The following is a 15,283-nucleotide window of genomic DNA, read 5'->3' on the forward strand; positions in this document are numbered from 1 at the left end:
TCTGCTTTCTTCCTTTGCCTTCAGATTAGTAGCATGCCTAAACACACACACTCTTTGAAGTCATAGTTATGCATATGAAATGCTGGCCTCCTGTGGCCACAGAAACAACTTTTCATTGCTGAAATGTTCTAAATTATAGCCCTTGGCTACATCCCTGAAGCTACTCACATTTGACAAATTCCACCAACCTTTACCATCTCTACATGATTTGCAGCTTCACTGTCAGTTCTTAAATATTTTCAAACAGAATATTTAGTTTTCTGCTTCTTTGCTTTCAAATCCAAGTAACAAAAGGAGCTTCTAAATTAACCCCAGAGGCTAGCTTCCTGCCTTACTGCCCATTTATTATTTGACCACTAAACAATTGTAAACCTGACATCGAGAACCCCATTTGTCTTCTAAAGTGCCTGGATTTCTCTAGGCAAGACATGAAGTCATCCTTGCAGTAGTACACCATGTGTAATTTTGCCCACAGGCATTTGTAGCCTAAATGATTGTTCGGCTTCCAAATGTCATCATGTCGCAGTAAAACTGATCCCCCTCTTTCAGGGGAGATGAATCGTGCCACAAAAGAGGACATTTTTGGCCCAGCACAACATGTCACTCTGAAAGTCTTCATTTGTCCCTTTTCATCATTTTAAGCTTTGCAAATCTTTTAGAGATGCTTTTCTCATGTGGTGTTGCCCTCCTCCTCTATATAGGTCAGCAATCAAGATATTTTAAAAATCCTTCTGTTCAATCTGTCAGAGTGTCTGTTTTCAGATAATGTGACAGCTATCACAAAGAGTGACCTGCTATAAATCCAGCCTCTGATGGCTTTAGAAATATGTCAGATTATGGACCGGGGAGATGTAGAATAATGGCAAAACTCCATATTTTGTGGGAGGTTTTCTTTGGGGTTTAGTAGGAAATTATCTGTTACAAATATAGATGTATAATATATAAATGTTGAAGCTACTTCGACAACCATTTATGTGACTGTCATTGGTAAAGGGAGGGGGTTATTCAAGTGATAAATAATCTATTTTACATTCTGTATGGATAATGGTTTGTGTCGGTGCAGAGGCATACATATAATTAGAGAACATACCGAGTTTCTCCGAAAATAAGCCATACTCAAAAAAAGCCATACTCCAAAAATAAGCCATACCCCGAAAATAAGACATCCCCTGAAAATAAGCCACCATGTGTTTTTTTGAGGAAAAAGAAATACTGTATAAGACAGTGTCTTATTTTTGGAGAAACACGGTACATGTTCTGCTATTATCAAATCACTTAACATCAGTGGATTCTTAAGTGCATTTACTTGATTGTGTGTAGATACGTCTTCATTTTTGTATTATGTGCAGTATAGGTAAAGGTACCGCTGACCGTTACGTCCAGTTGCTGACAACTCTGGGGTTGTGGTGCTCATCTCGCTCTATAGGCCGAGGGAGCCGGCGTTTGAGTCATGTGACCAGCTTCTGGGTCATGTGGCCAGCAGGACTAAGCCGCTTCTGGCGAACCAGAGCAGCACATGGAAATGTGCAGTATAGTGCTAAACAAATAAATAAATTGTGGTTCACGAGTAGTTTAAGGGTCAGAACCTGGCTCTCTGGCTACATTATAAAATAGTTCATCCTAAGCAAGTAGATTTGTCAGGGAGGACCTTTTATTCAGTTATAGGATTAAAAGAAAAGGTTACTGCATATTCGACCTTGGCTTCTCTCTTCCCTAAAGCAAACATACAGCTGCTCCCCATTGATCATTTTATTGACATTTGTGCTTTAGCATTTGGAAGCTTTCATTTTCAAACCAAGGAAGAAATACACCACAGCTCTACAGTGCAGTACACATATTCCTGAGCTTTCAAAATATATTATAAAAAAATAAGATTCTGGCCTCAAATCTATATTAATGTTGTTTTTAGTGGCCTCTCTTGTATCAACAATGGAAGAATTTGACTTACTCTTTTTTGGTATGAGGTCAAAATACTCAGCATGAGTTGGCACAACATCACAAAGGCTAGAAATTAACCACATAGTTGATAATAAAAAAAGCAAGTACAAGTTAGCATATTATGGCTTAGATCCTAAAGCAAATTTGTTTTACAAAGTTCACAGAAGAAAAGTTTTCCATCCCTTGCAGCCACCTGCATGCTACTCCCACATGCCTCTTCAGACAGTTGTGCAACCCTTATGATCAATGTGAGTGGAGTTTGGGGCAGTTTGGAATGATTCCCGCATCCCCCAGCCTCCATCCTGGATTCCACAATGATCAGAAGAGCCTTCTCACCCTCCGAAGAGGCTTTGCAACAGGGAGCAGGAAGAGTCTGCAGAAGAACCTTTCCTTCCGTGAACTTTCTTAAGCTAACTTAATTTGGAATGCAAGCACGGTTTAACTGTTTTACAAATGATTGATTGCTCTATACTGCCACTTAGGCCTATTTTGTGTAGTTTCTGTTTCACAGCTTTAATCTTTGCTTTTTAAAACTTTGCAGGGAAGCATGGGCAGCATAACATGCATCGCGTGGAAAGGAGATATCTTGGTCCTGGGAGATGTTGATGGAAATTTGAACTTTTGGGACTTAAAAGCCAGAGTATCCAGGTAGTGATCAGTTAAACAACAACAAAACAAAGCAAACCCCTGTAATGAAGCCTAATTCACGCATGACTCAAGTGGTATGATTGCCCACCCCCCCCCCAAAAAAGTCAGAGATTGAGGTGTGGAAAGTCATTTTCTGTGAATCAACAATCCCGTCATGAGAATCTGCCCAGGAAAGCTCCTCTACACATATACCTCCAGAACCTTCCTGACATTTCTGGAAAATGCCCAAACCACATGGGTTATGTTTCGCAGAAATGGCTAACCATGCAGATATGTAGGAGTTCAGGGGTGTGTTTACTTCTTGCTGGCAACTACTCTACAAAGTAATAGAGAGAGTGGATTTAATTCATAGCATGTGTTTGAAATAATTTTACATTTTGCCACAAAACCAGGTCAGACCCAAGTTGTCTATGAGCACACTAGCCGCACAGCCACACAAGTACTGGGATTGTGTCTGTAATAAGTCGACATGATGCTGTTGCTATAGTGATGCTTCCTGACGCGGTGTTAGGGTAGCATAACAAGTGTGGCAACACAGGGTGCTGTGCTGCAGGGACCCCCGCAACAATACTGCAGAACGGAGCAAGAGAGGTTGGGGGGGGGGTGCGTCAAATTTTAGCATCACAAAGCGTGCTGCTGAAATTTAAGAGCCCAAAGCCCACCACTGATGCTTCACTAGTTTGCTATGTATTTAATCAAAGTAAGAATATCTGTAGAGGGGCGAAGTGGTGGTTTAGATGACAAGTTCCATTTAGGTGGAATACTTCCATTTAGATGGTCTCTGAAGTTTAGTTCTTCCACCTGTCCTTAAAGTAAACTCAAGGGGGAAATGTACTATTTGTGTCCTACCTTTTCCTTTCCAGGGGCATCCCCACACACCGAGGCTGGGTGAGGAAGATACGCTTCGCCCCTGGAAAAGGAAACCAAAAGCTAATAGCAATGTACAATGATGGAGCTGAAGTTTGGGACACAAAGGAGGTCTGTACCAATTCTGCTTTACTTGTCTGAATTGTGTAAAATGCTTTACTTGTCTAAAATGATGCTTACTTGTGTCACAAAGGAGGTTTAACTTTTCCTGGCTCTTTCAAACTGCTGCCAGCTGCTTAGTCGCTTTCGCCTAGATATTTCAGCCATTGAAGTGTTGCTAAACTAATTGGGTGAAATCCAGCATCAGTCATGCTCTAAGCAGAGCCACTGAAATCAATGGACTTGAGTAATTGTTTTATTGTGTTTGTTATTTATCACAGATGCATTTGCTGCCCTGGGCTCCTTTGTGAAAAAGTGTGGGGTATATATTTATTTGAATAAATCAGTCCATCAATTTCAGTGTATTTAATTTTTCTGATTTTCAGACCAAAGGCTCTTGGAAGTTAAATACATTCCACGTAGAAATACAACCAAGCATGACAACTACAGTTATTGAATGATGGCTTGCCCTTGTTTTTTCAATACTAGGGTTTTGCTTAACAGGCATTGTCCCCTGTTCAGACACATCACTAACATCTTGACTAGATTTAATTGAATAGGAAAGCTTCAAATTCAACCACAAGGGTGGAAGGGAGAACCAAGTATTACTAATTACAGTTGAATGTATGTGTGGTGTTAAATTTAATTTTTTTAGATGTTTATAAAACAAAAGGAACCCAGTAATATTTGCAATCAGGACTGACCGTAGTAAAGTGGAAAATATTTAAAGCATTTACGAAGTATTCACATTTTGTAAACTGTCACAGTAATGCTGCCACATATTAGCTGGCAGGCTTTTACATTTTAAAGTTTGTCTTATATAATGGGCTCTAAAGGACAGCTTTTCTCCCTTGCCTGACTATATTACTGAGAAACATGGAAACAACATAATTTCACTGTGTCTGTACATGGAAAGGGAGACCACTTAGTCTTCTAAAGCTAAAATATGTTGCTTTTCAGGTACAGATGGTGAACAGCTTAAGAACTGGAAGAAATGTCAATTTTAGAGTACTTGATGTTGACTGGTGTACCTCTGATAAAGTGATCTTGGCATCAGATGATGGCTGCATCAGAGTGCTAGAGATGTCAATGAAATCAGCATGTTTTAGAATGGATGAGCAGGAGTTAACAGGTATGCCAAGCAAATACAGCTCAGTTCTTTATTAGATTGCATTCATTTGGCACATAAAGTGATTGACAAAGGAGTGTTCCCTGCCCAAATAGCCAGAGCATGAGATAGATGCATATATATATTTTTACCAGGATTGTGGAGTCAGAAGAACTGAAATGTTCTTGACTTCAGACAGGAAGCTACCACCACGGTAGCAGTTTTCCTGCCAGTGGTACCAGGAAAGGCTCCAAAACGGAGTGTTCACAATAATATTAATGTTACAATATCTCTGCCTTAAATGATTACTGTACTTCATGACAGCACTTCAGAATGAAATGAAGAATGTTTCTTTGTTGACGATGTATTCTACCTTTTAAAATTATTATTAAAAAATAATTGACCCATTCTGGGGTCCTTTCTCTGGTTTGCTATTGAAACGGCCAGAATCCCGCCAGCGTGTGCTTTGAAATCTATCTGATTTACTTGTTTAGACATGGCACTGTACTAGAGTTTAATCATTGTGCTTTGGCGATTACTCAATATATTTGTTATTGCTATCATGACAGGGCACTTTCCTAAAGATACTTATACACAAATGTGTATGCAGGCTCCATGTTTAAAATAAATTACCATCTTCTATTCAGCAGATTCAAAAGGTATTTCAGGCCATATTTTTAAAAAAAATTATACTTTTTAAGTATGTGTTTGAGTACATCATTAATTCTCTTTGCAATGTAAAATAATGGTGCTTCTGCTCTCTGCTATTTTATTACTGCCAGTGTGGTTTAAAATAAATAAATAATTCTATTACTATTCACAGTCTTGCATTTTGAGTCAGATTCAGATTTTCTATTGTATATTTACTATCAGATATCCCCTGCAAACACAGACACTTCTGTGACATAGCTTGTGCTGTTTCTGCAGAATGCATCTTTCCCCTCCGTGCTTCTGCCTTTTCATGAGCCTCTTTATAATTCCTCTAGTGCTGTCTAACTATAAGTATATCCACTTGGGTTTTTTATCATCATTGCTCAGATCTTTACTTAAATTGTGGTTAATGCCCTAGAACCAAAGCAGCAGAACTGTATGATTCCAAGGAAAAATTATGCTTTGGAGCTCTTATGTATTACCGAGATAATCTGCCTCAAATCTGTGCTGGACTTTGTTAAGCCATGCCCCTACTTCTTTAACAAAAATTTGATGAAGGGGATCCAACCCAGTTACCTTTACAAATCAGTTTTTGAAACCCAGACTACAGTATGCCTGCAAGCCAAATATTTCCAGTGAAGCTAAGCATTGACAACCGAGAACAAAAGAGAAAACCAGTCTCTTAACCCTTGGTCATGATTCCCAGGGTATGCACTCAAAATCACACAGGTCCATATTACGGTCTGTGCAATGGCAACAATTCTGGAGATGCAGTTCTTTTTGGAACACTCTAATGAAAACAAGCCTTCTCGGACTCCATTGCAGATTCACTGTAAGCAAGCACAGATCCCAAGTTCTTTAATATCAGATTGACAAACAACAGATTTTCTTTCTCCTCCCTTTTTTTTGTTTTGTTTCTAGAACCTGTGTGGTGCCCATATCTACTTGTTCCAAGAGCTTCCTTAGCATTGAAAGCATTTTTGCTACACCAACCATGGAACAATAAATACTCTCTTGATATTTCACATATGTAAGTCTAATATATATTATTATATTGAAACACCTGCTTTTTATAAAATGGCAACGTGCCCACTAACTGTTTAGGGGTATGTGGGTGGGTGATAAAACCCAACTACTTTCCATTTAAATACTTGAATTTTACCCATCTAGAAGTGATAGTTAATCATCATTTTAGTGTATCCATCCATGGGCAAAGTATATTCTCTCCTGTTCATGCATGAATAATCCACTGGTTCCTTGCATACATGCACATGTAGAGCTTCAATGTATTGAAGTACAAATAAATGCAATTTGGTTCAATTTGGAATAGCCCTAAGAAGTGCTAATGACTGCAGAGTTGGGATTTCTGAGCATCCATTTCTCCCTTTACATGAGTGGAGCGCTCCTAACATTGCATTAAAAGGGAAAACTTTTCCATTCACTGGACTTTGTAAGAGTCCTTGGTTGACAGATATGGATGTTTTGAGAGACGGTGACTCAAAGTCCTGACTTGAAATGGAGAAAAGTGCTCAGAGCGACTGTGGGACATCCTGTCAGCATCTAAACACTGATCCAGACCTGAGAGAAACCCACTTCTTTCAACTTTGATTGCTCTTGATTATTTTTGATTTGATTATTTAATTTCTATACTGCTTAATATATTAAAATATATCTAAGTAGTATACAAAACACTGAAGAAACAACAGACAGCTTAAACAAAATATTACAAAAATATATGGTTCCATATAAAAATGTTACATTAATACAAAGTAATATATATATATAAATCAATATCAATTCATTTTCCTTCTGACACACCCTCCCTCTGTGTTCTTACCCAGCATCCAAACAAACTTGGCTCACCTACGGTAGAAAAGTTTCACAATGAGAGCAGTTCCTGGAAACAGCAGACCCTAGTCTCACACTCTAGACTTGCTTTTTTCTTCCTTTGGCTTATCTGAACTATGAGCATGGCACAGGATGTTCACGATTCTGCAGCATGTGCCATGCTCTTCATCAGATTGGGATGTTTCATCTGAGGCTGTAGATACTTGTCTATTAAATCAAATGTTTGCTTTGCAGAAATTATCCAGAGAATGAAAGTGTTAAAAATCTGCTACAGGAACAGTTGCATTCACTGTCAAAGTAAGCATATTTCAGTTTGTGTTATGCTACTAAAATGCATTAACATTGTTTTCTTTTGAGTTCTCCTCTGTTACTCCCCGATATCCATCTTGAGGGATATTAATGTGGCAGTTCATATTTCTTATCAGATCTAGTCAACTTCAAACCTATATAGACTAAAATCCTATACATGCTAGCGTCAGAATAACTACCATTCAGTTTAATGGAGTTTCTTCTGAGTAGTGTATAAGACTGCGTGACAGACAAGGAAACTTATAGAACAGTTTTATATTTATACTTTTTGTGTTAGTATCTGTCAGGGGATTGTTGCTGCTACTCTCGAGTAAAGCCGCTCCAGTCCGCTCTGTCATTAAGAGTTTTATTGTGCATACTATTTACAGTGCAGAGACATCAGAAAACATGACTGCCTAGTCCGATTCAGAACCTGGCAATACCGCCTTCCGGTTTCTGATCCAACATAAGAGCTTGGGGACCCCAAAACGCCTCCCATTAGCCCTACGTCTGGGCGCGCGCCTCAAATCGGGCGCCGGAAGGGGCTGCGTCCCATCTCCCTTTGTTGGCTGGGAAGTTGCTGTGACTCCGCTGCGTCTCTGAGCCTTCCTTCCTCTACTGGCCATCTGAGTCGGTGCAAGGGCTCAGCAGCATCTTGGAGCCCTCTCTCCATATCGCTCCCTCCTGACCCGCTGCTGGCATCATTGCTGGGTGAAGTCCTGGTCAGGATGACTGGGGGAGGCTCTCTGTAAGGAGTCCCCCTGACAGTACCGCTACTGGCAGTCTTATTGATCTAGAAGCCAAATTAATGTTACCTATTGACAAAATAGTTTAGTGTGATGCAGAATCCGTGCAGGCATATACTACATGCACTTAAATACAGTTTTAATGCATGACTCAGCTTTATCATGTCCAAAATTTGCCATACGCTTCAAGCTTACTTTTTCTTTAAAAATCTGCAACATCCCCTTAATAATAAATGTTTCCCCAAAATACTGGAGGGGCTATGGGAACATATTTTCATATATGCCAAGAATATAGTATCATTAATGGGTTCTGGAGGCAAACCATTGATGAAGTCATGCCCTAGAATTTTGTACTTGTAGCTAAATAGGCAGTGTAATGTCTTTTTGGACAGCCATCCTTTTGTCTTGCTAGCAGCAATACTAGAAATAGCATGCCAGCAGGAGAATCTTATTGGGATTCTAGTGCAATAAAACACTGATATTGACAAGCATACAAAACAGCTCCATGCTTCTAATTGAATGGCTATGAATCACCAATTAAAGAGTACAAATTATCTGATTTTAAATGAGTCATTGATTGAATGGTTTTGTAAAGATGGATGTCATTCTGTATAAATAACTTAAATCCTGTAATAGTGATATACTGACTCTATATGAACACAGGAAGCTGCCTTATACAGAGTCAGACTATACAAAGTCGACTATCAGTCCCTCTAGTTCAGGCATCCCCAAACTGCGGCCCTCCAGATGTTTTGGCCTACAACTCCCATGATCCTTAGCTAACAGGACCAGTGGTCAGGGATGATGGGAATTGTAGTCCAAAACATCTGGAGGGCTGAAGTTTGGGGATGCCTGGTCTAGTTCCATATTGTCTACACTGACTGGCAGCAGCTCTCCGGGATTTCAGACAGGAGTTTTTTTCCAATCCTACCTAGAGATGTCAGGGATTGAACCTGGGACTTTTTGCATACAAAGCTCCCTGTCAAGTTTCAGTGGTTATAATTTGCATGTTTACCTTTTTCCTTTTTATAAAAATGTGTGGGAAATGGTTTCCTTTAAAGTAAAAACAACAACCACCTGCAAGTATCTAGGTTGATGCACATAATGTGTCTGAATGTGTTCCATAGCAAGATACGGAACTATAAATGGTTTTATCTTTTCTTAGTGACATCAAGAAACTTTTGCTTGATCCAGAGTTCACCCTCTTGCAACGATGTCTATTGGTTTCAAGGTAACACAGAACTTAAGTCAAAAGCACAATCCCTGTTTCGCGAGTAATTTGTCTGTAGTCCTGAGCCTGGTGATTGGTCTTTTTGTTTAAAACCAATAGGACTATTAGAGCAAGCTTTCTGTATCAGAATCAGCATTCCTGTATAAATGATAGGTGCAAAGGGGTATGTTTCTAATAAAAAAATCATTTGAAGTTCTGCATTTGGTGGTGCTATCTATAAAGCTATGTACAGTGTTACCTCTGGTTACGAACTGAATCTGTTCTGGAGGTCCGTTCGTAACCAGAAACCATTCTTATCCTGAGGCGCACTTTTGCTTCCCGGAGCAAAGTTCACAACTAGGAGCAGCTACTTCTGGGTTAGCAGTGCTCGTAACCCACAGCGTGCGTAACCAGAAGCGTTCATAACCAGAGGTACCACTGTACAGCAGATGCCTTTCTGTCTTTAACTACCTGTCCAATCACCTTTAATCCTTTTTGTGCGAGTGCATCTATTTACTTGTGCAAGATACATCGTCCGGAAAGCATACATCAAGGTTTGGGACTTGCCAGGTCAGAATGCTGGTATAAGATTGTGTGGCTGAACGTTCTTGCCTGTAGAAAACCAGCATGTTAATTTAATTTTCTGTACATGTGGGGAAATAGTAGAAAGGACCATCTGTAGTAGCCAAAGGAGGCTTGCCCATTTGAGCTAATAGCACACTGCTCCACCAACCTCAAGCTGCTTTCAGTCAGCCTCCACCTGCCCACCTTCCTATTTACAACCAGTACAGGGAGTATCACTGCATGGTGTTGCCCTTCTGGAACTCAGTAGGGAGGAAGTTGGTGGCAAGTAGAATTAGTTGTCTCCGCTTGTCATTGGTTCTGGCTCTACTTACTGATGGACTCACTGTCTTCTGCCCTAGTAGCTCCAGTGGGTACCAGCCACCACTGGTCGCATCATAATCCTAAATGGGGTATGTTGCCTGCTCTTTGTTGTTACACAGCAATTAGCATAAGAAGAGCACTGCTAAATCAGACCAAAGTTATATCCAATCCATCTTCCTGTTCTCACAGTGGCCAATTAGATGCCTATGGGAAGTCCACAAGCAGGACATGAGCGCAAAAGTGCCCTCCCCACTTGAGATCCCTAGCAGTTGGTATTTAGAGGCATAATCCCTTCGATACTGGCTACAGCCATCCTGATTAGTAGACATTGATAGTCATATTCTCCCTGAATTTGCCTGATCTCCTTTTAAAGCTGTCCCAGTTAGTGGCCATTGCTTCCATGATATGCAGTAAATTTTATAGCTTGGATATGCACTGTGTGATGAAGTGCAACCTTTTGTCTGTCCTCAATCTTCCAACATTCAGTTTCATTGTATGAGTCTTAGATAGGAAGGAAAACCTATGTCTGCTTCTCTATACCATGATTTATTTTGTATATCCTTTACATGATGTTGTTCTCAACTAAAATTCCCCACTGTTGTAACCTTTCCTCATGGGGAAGATTGTACAGTGCAGAACCATGTGGTGTAGCGGTTAAAGTATTGGGAGTATTGGGTTCTAATATCTGGGAGACCAGGTTTCAAATCCCCATTCAAGCCATGAAGCTCACCTTGAAGCAGTCATCACTCTCAGCCTAACCTACCTCACAAGGTTGTGAGGGCAAGATGGGTTCCTTGGAGGAAAATGGGTTATATATGATAAATAAATTGCCTATTTTCTTACTTCTTTGTGTTGCTGATGGTGAATATAATGGCAGTTGTTTTATTTTGCTAGGCTGTATGGAGATGAATCTGAGCTGCATTTCTGGACTGCTGCCGCCCATTATTTGCATACTTTTTCCCGGGGGAAACCATTAACTGTAAAAGCAGAAGACACACTGATTCCTCAAGGAAAATGGATCAATCCACTAGATATATGTTATGATATACTGTGTGAAAATTCTTATTTCCAGGTATTGCAAGATTTTAAAACTAAGTCAAATCTCTTTGACATAAAGGCTCTTCTCTTATTCAGAGCTTTTATATTTAAGAGCATGTCTAATTGTTTTTGTTATTCATGCACCAAAATATTTAATTATGTGTGGGTTTTTTAAAGCAGTTATACTACTTGGTTATAATAAAATCTCTAAGTGGTTTACAAGGAATGTAAATAGATGTGCAGCACGGTTCAATGTTTGTTGAATTTAGAGAACATTGGTCACTGATCACTGTAGAAATAGTATTTATTTTTTATTTTGCATTTATAGCCTACATTGCCCCATAGCCTGTGGCCTGATTTATACCAATTTTGCTCTAAAGACTAGGTGAATTACAATCAACAGGTTCACTGGTCTTGGTTGTGAATTTGAGGAGCTTTCAGAAACAGAGGAGTTAACTGAAATATTCCTGTCTCCTATTGTACAAATTGGCTAAATTTCCAATAGCTTAACTTCATTGTCAGGCAAACCCACAGCGTATTGTCAATCATAGACCCAAAGTGATGCAATCTAAATACCTGGATTCATTGGTAGTGTAGTCTCATATGTCTTGTTTTCTGAAAAAATCATTCTCAGTTTCTTAATCACTTGATTATTTGCAGAAATTCCAGCTTGAAAGGGTCAATCTCCAAGAAGTTAAGAGATCAAATTACGACCACACCAAAAAATGCACTGACCAGCTGCTGCTTTTGGGACAGGTTTGTGGCACCTAGTTTAGACTTTCTACAGTTGTTCAGTTTATTAGCAGGCTATGAATAAATGAGTAAAACATTGACATTAGGCATCGCTACAATGTCATTTTTGTTTTCTTTAAAAAAAAAACTTGTGTGGTGGGTTAGGTATTTCTGAGTGTAAAGGAACCATTGAAAGCTGCATAATGTTTTGTTTTTCCTCTTTCCCAGACTGACAGAGCTGTACAGTTGCTTCTGGAGACAAGTGCCGAGAATCCCTATTACTACTGTGATTCCTTAAAGGCATGTCTGGTCACAACAGTCACTTCCTCGGGTCCTTCCCAAAGTACTATTAAATTGGTAGCGACCAACATGATTGCAAATGGAAAGCTGGCAGGTGAACTGTTCTTTCTGTTTCTTGAGCCCAAATTACTGAACTGACTTAGGGGTCATGGGGGGAGAGGAGAGGGAGGGCAAGTTCCTTTGTGCAGCCCAAAGCAGCACTTAGTTGGATACCGCTCCCAGTTTTGAGTGCCGCTAGACACTTGCAAAATTGCCTGCATCATATTTAGCTAGGATAAAGTTCAGCTGATTTTATGCTGTGCAGGGACTGCCTTTGTAGATAAAAGCAGACATATCTATACTTTTTTGTGCTAATGGAGCATTAAAAGAAGGGGGATAATAAAGTTAGGTGCAAACACGGCACTGCAACTGAATGGTTTCTTTGAGCTCTTAGAAAGTTTCTTTGGGCTCTTTTAAGTGTCTTTCTACAGGGTTTGCCTCCAGAACCCATTAAGGGTCAGAGGGAAATTGGGCTGCTTGCACTCTCCAGGTTGGAATACTTACAATTTCCTTGATATTCTCCATGTTTTTAAATTGTGTCTTGTTAAGCTCAGACAACTTCTTTTTCAGAGGGGGTCCAGTTACTGTGTTTAATAGATAAAGCTGCTGATGCCTGTCGTTACCTGCAGACCTACGGTGAATGGAATCGAGCAGCATGGCTTGCAAAAGTAGGCAATTTTCCTCAGTCTATCCTGTATAAGTTTCTCCTTGCTAATAAATGTTTAAAGCCGGCACACTCTTAGTTCACTCACAGGAGGGTGAGGTATTCTCAGCTTCAGTGTTTTTCACTCTTGGGGGGAGGTAAATTCCACGCATGCACATTTTGATGTATTTGGTGACAGCCTGTTCAGGAAACATCACACTGAAGACTGTTCAGTTTTAGCGATACACATCAAAGAGAGTATTGCAGACTTCTGAATGGAAGCAGCAAACATTGGGATGGCAGTGGGAGGCTGTTAATGCCAATTCCAAGGGAGAAGAGTTGTTTAACCAGAATCATTGCCTTTGGAAATGAGCTGCTTCTGGCAGTGAGATATAAGATATGTCTGTCTATAACAGCTGACAAGTTGTTTTCCCTCAAAATACTTCCAGGTAAGTCCTGCCCGTGTCGCTTGTTTGGAAACTCACAGATCTCTGGAATTTATTTATTTATTTATTTATTTATTATATTCAGGCCCAGCTTTTACTTCCAGGTTCTTACTTTTGCCTCCCCATGTCTTCCTTCACAGTCTCCTTCTGACCCTATGTTACTCTTTGCCTCCAGTTTCTATAGCCTCTCAAGCTCCCTTGTGCTGTTTATGGTGGTCAAGACATTTCCCTGACCTTGCCTCTTGTGATGGTGTTATTGTTGCTTTCTGCTACTCCACTTACCATGCTTAACTGGAACCCTCTTGCTTTTGGGGAAATATATTTCCGCTCAAGGCTCTTGGCAGGACCTGACCTTGGAATTCATGGCGGGAACACTGGTGCTTTCTGCAGGATGTTCACCAAAACAATTGTGCGAATACAAATCTGTAAGAATGCTCCCCACCCCCAAATTTTGTTTTCCAAAGGAGAGGCAATATAACTGGTATACAATATTACGTATATTTTTGTACCTTATTGTGCTGTTTCTTGGCTTCTAAGATGGCTCAAAATTAAAATATTTAAATATTTCTAATCTGTCGCAGGTTCGTCTGAATCCAGAGGAGTGTGCTGATGTGTTCAAGCGTTGGGTTGATCACCTTTGTTCTCCACAAATCAATCAGAAATCCAAGGCCATCCTTGTCCTCCTTTCCCTGGGTTGCTTCGTGAGAGTTGCAGAGATGTTGCACAGGTCAAATGTGACATTTTTTCTTTGCTTTGTTTATTTGAAAATTTCCTAGGCATTCCTCAATAGATGTATATACTCAGCGGCATACGTAAAAATACTGTTACAATTTTTGAGGTCAACAACAGGACCATATATTCAAACAGAGGAAAACCAAAAGTAGAAAAGATGCACATCCAATTGAGAATTAAAACAGCAATTATACCTAAAGGGCGTATCTGAATAAGCAGAATAAGTTCAAGTGCATGTGTTTTCTCTGAGAGAGAGCACCTTAATTTTTCAGTAAGTAATCTGATTGGGCTCCAATCTTGTACCCAGTTACCTGGGTGTGAGCTTCATTAAACTTCAGTAGACATTTATTGTATTGTGCTACTATTTGTGTTTTAGTCTGTTACAGTAAACACAATAAGTGTCCTTTGGTAGCCAGATATATTGTGGTATAATCATTCATGGATTAGCTCACTTGAAGTGTCATTTTCAGTTGGTAGATACTATAGAGGTGTGTGAGCGCAGTTGCACACAAACATACAATGTAAGAGAACTATGTAAATGCTGGGCAGAGGTCTATGGAATACAAGCATTTTCATGGACTAGAGTCCACTCCATCAAATGCTATGGGGAATCTTCAGGTGGCAGATAGATACATGTACGCAAGAGACATAATTTCACGCAGTGGGCCTCAAAAGCCACAAAATGAGTAAACTACTATTTGTATCTCCTTGTTAATGTGTTTGAACTGTTATATTTCTTTAATCAGTAGAGGCTAGAAAGTAGTACTTTTACTTTTGGTGGCACAAATGCACGTGCTATATAAATTCTTGCTCAGAATTAGGGAGCTGAGCCTGTGACCCTTTCCAAGTTTTGCATTAGAGGCATTCCTGAGTACAGTCGCAAGCCTCTCAACATACTCTCATAGTGACAGAGAATGTTGTAAGCTGCCCTGCCCTTAAAAAATAAAAATAATCTATTCTCTTTTAACAGCATGAGGTATTTTGACAGGGCAGCCTTGTTTGTTGAAGCTTGTCTCAACTATGGCACAATTGAAGTCAACGAAGATGCAAATATCCTTTTTATTC

At 39.8% G+C, this 15,283-nt stretch overlaps 1 protein-coding gene across 2 annotated transcripts in view; it reads left to right on the forward strand.

Moving 5' to 3' along the window:
• The window catches only part of WDR11 (WD repeat domain 11), a 68,190-nt gene that overhangs the window by 41,187 nt on the left and 11,720 nt on the right, over window positions 1-15,283 (forward strand). For both annotated transcript variants that reach the window (XM_035137577.2, XM_035137578.2), the window contains exons 17-28: window positions 2,480-2,586; window positions 3,450-3,564; window positions 4,513-4,684; window positions 6,233-6,341; window positions 7,394-7,456; window positions 9,359-9,424; window positions 11,183-11,360; window positions 11,987-12,082; window positions 12,287-12,452; window positions 12,968-13,065; window positions 14,068-14,213; window positions 15,189-15,268. In XM_035137577.2, coding sequence (XP_034993468.2) covers window positions 2,480-2,586; window positions 3,450-3,564; window positions 4,513-4,684; window positions 6,233-6,341; window positions 7,394-7,456; window positions 9,359-9,424; window positions 11,183-11,360; window positions 11,987-12,082; window positions 12,287-12,452; window positions 12,968-13,065; window positions 14,068-14,213; window positions 15,189-15,268 — 1,396 coding nt within the window. The remainder of the gene's footprint in view (window positions 1-2,479; window positions 2,587-3,449; window positions 3,565-4,512; window positions 4,685-6,232; window positions 6,342-7,393; window positions 7,457-9,358; window positions 9,425-11,182; window positions 11,361-11,986; window positions 12,083-12,286; window positions 12,453-12,967; window positions 13,066-14,067; window positions 14,214-15,188; window positions 15,269-15,283) is intronic.

Source organism: Zootoca vivipara, chromosome 5 (genome assembly GCF_963506605.1).
Source record: "Zootoca vivipara chromosome 5, rZooViv1.1, whole genome shotgun sequence".
In the NCBI taxonomy this organism is placed as follows: domain Eukaryota; kingdom Metazoa; phylum Chordata; class Lepidosauria; order Squamata; family Lacertidae; genus Zootoca; species Zootoca vivipara.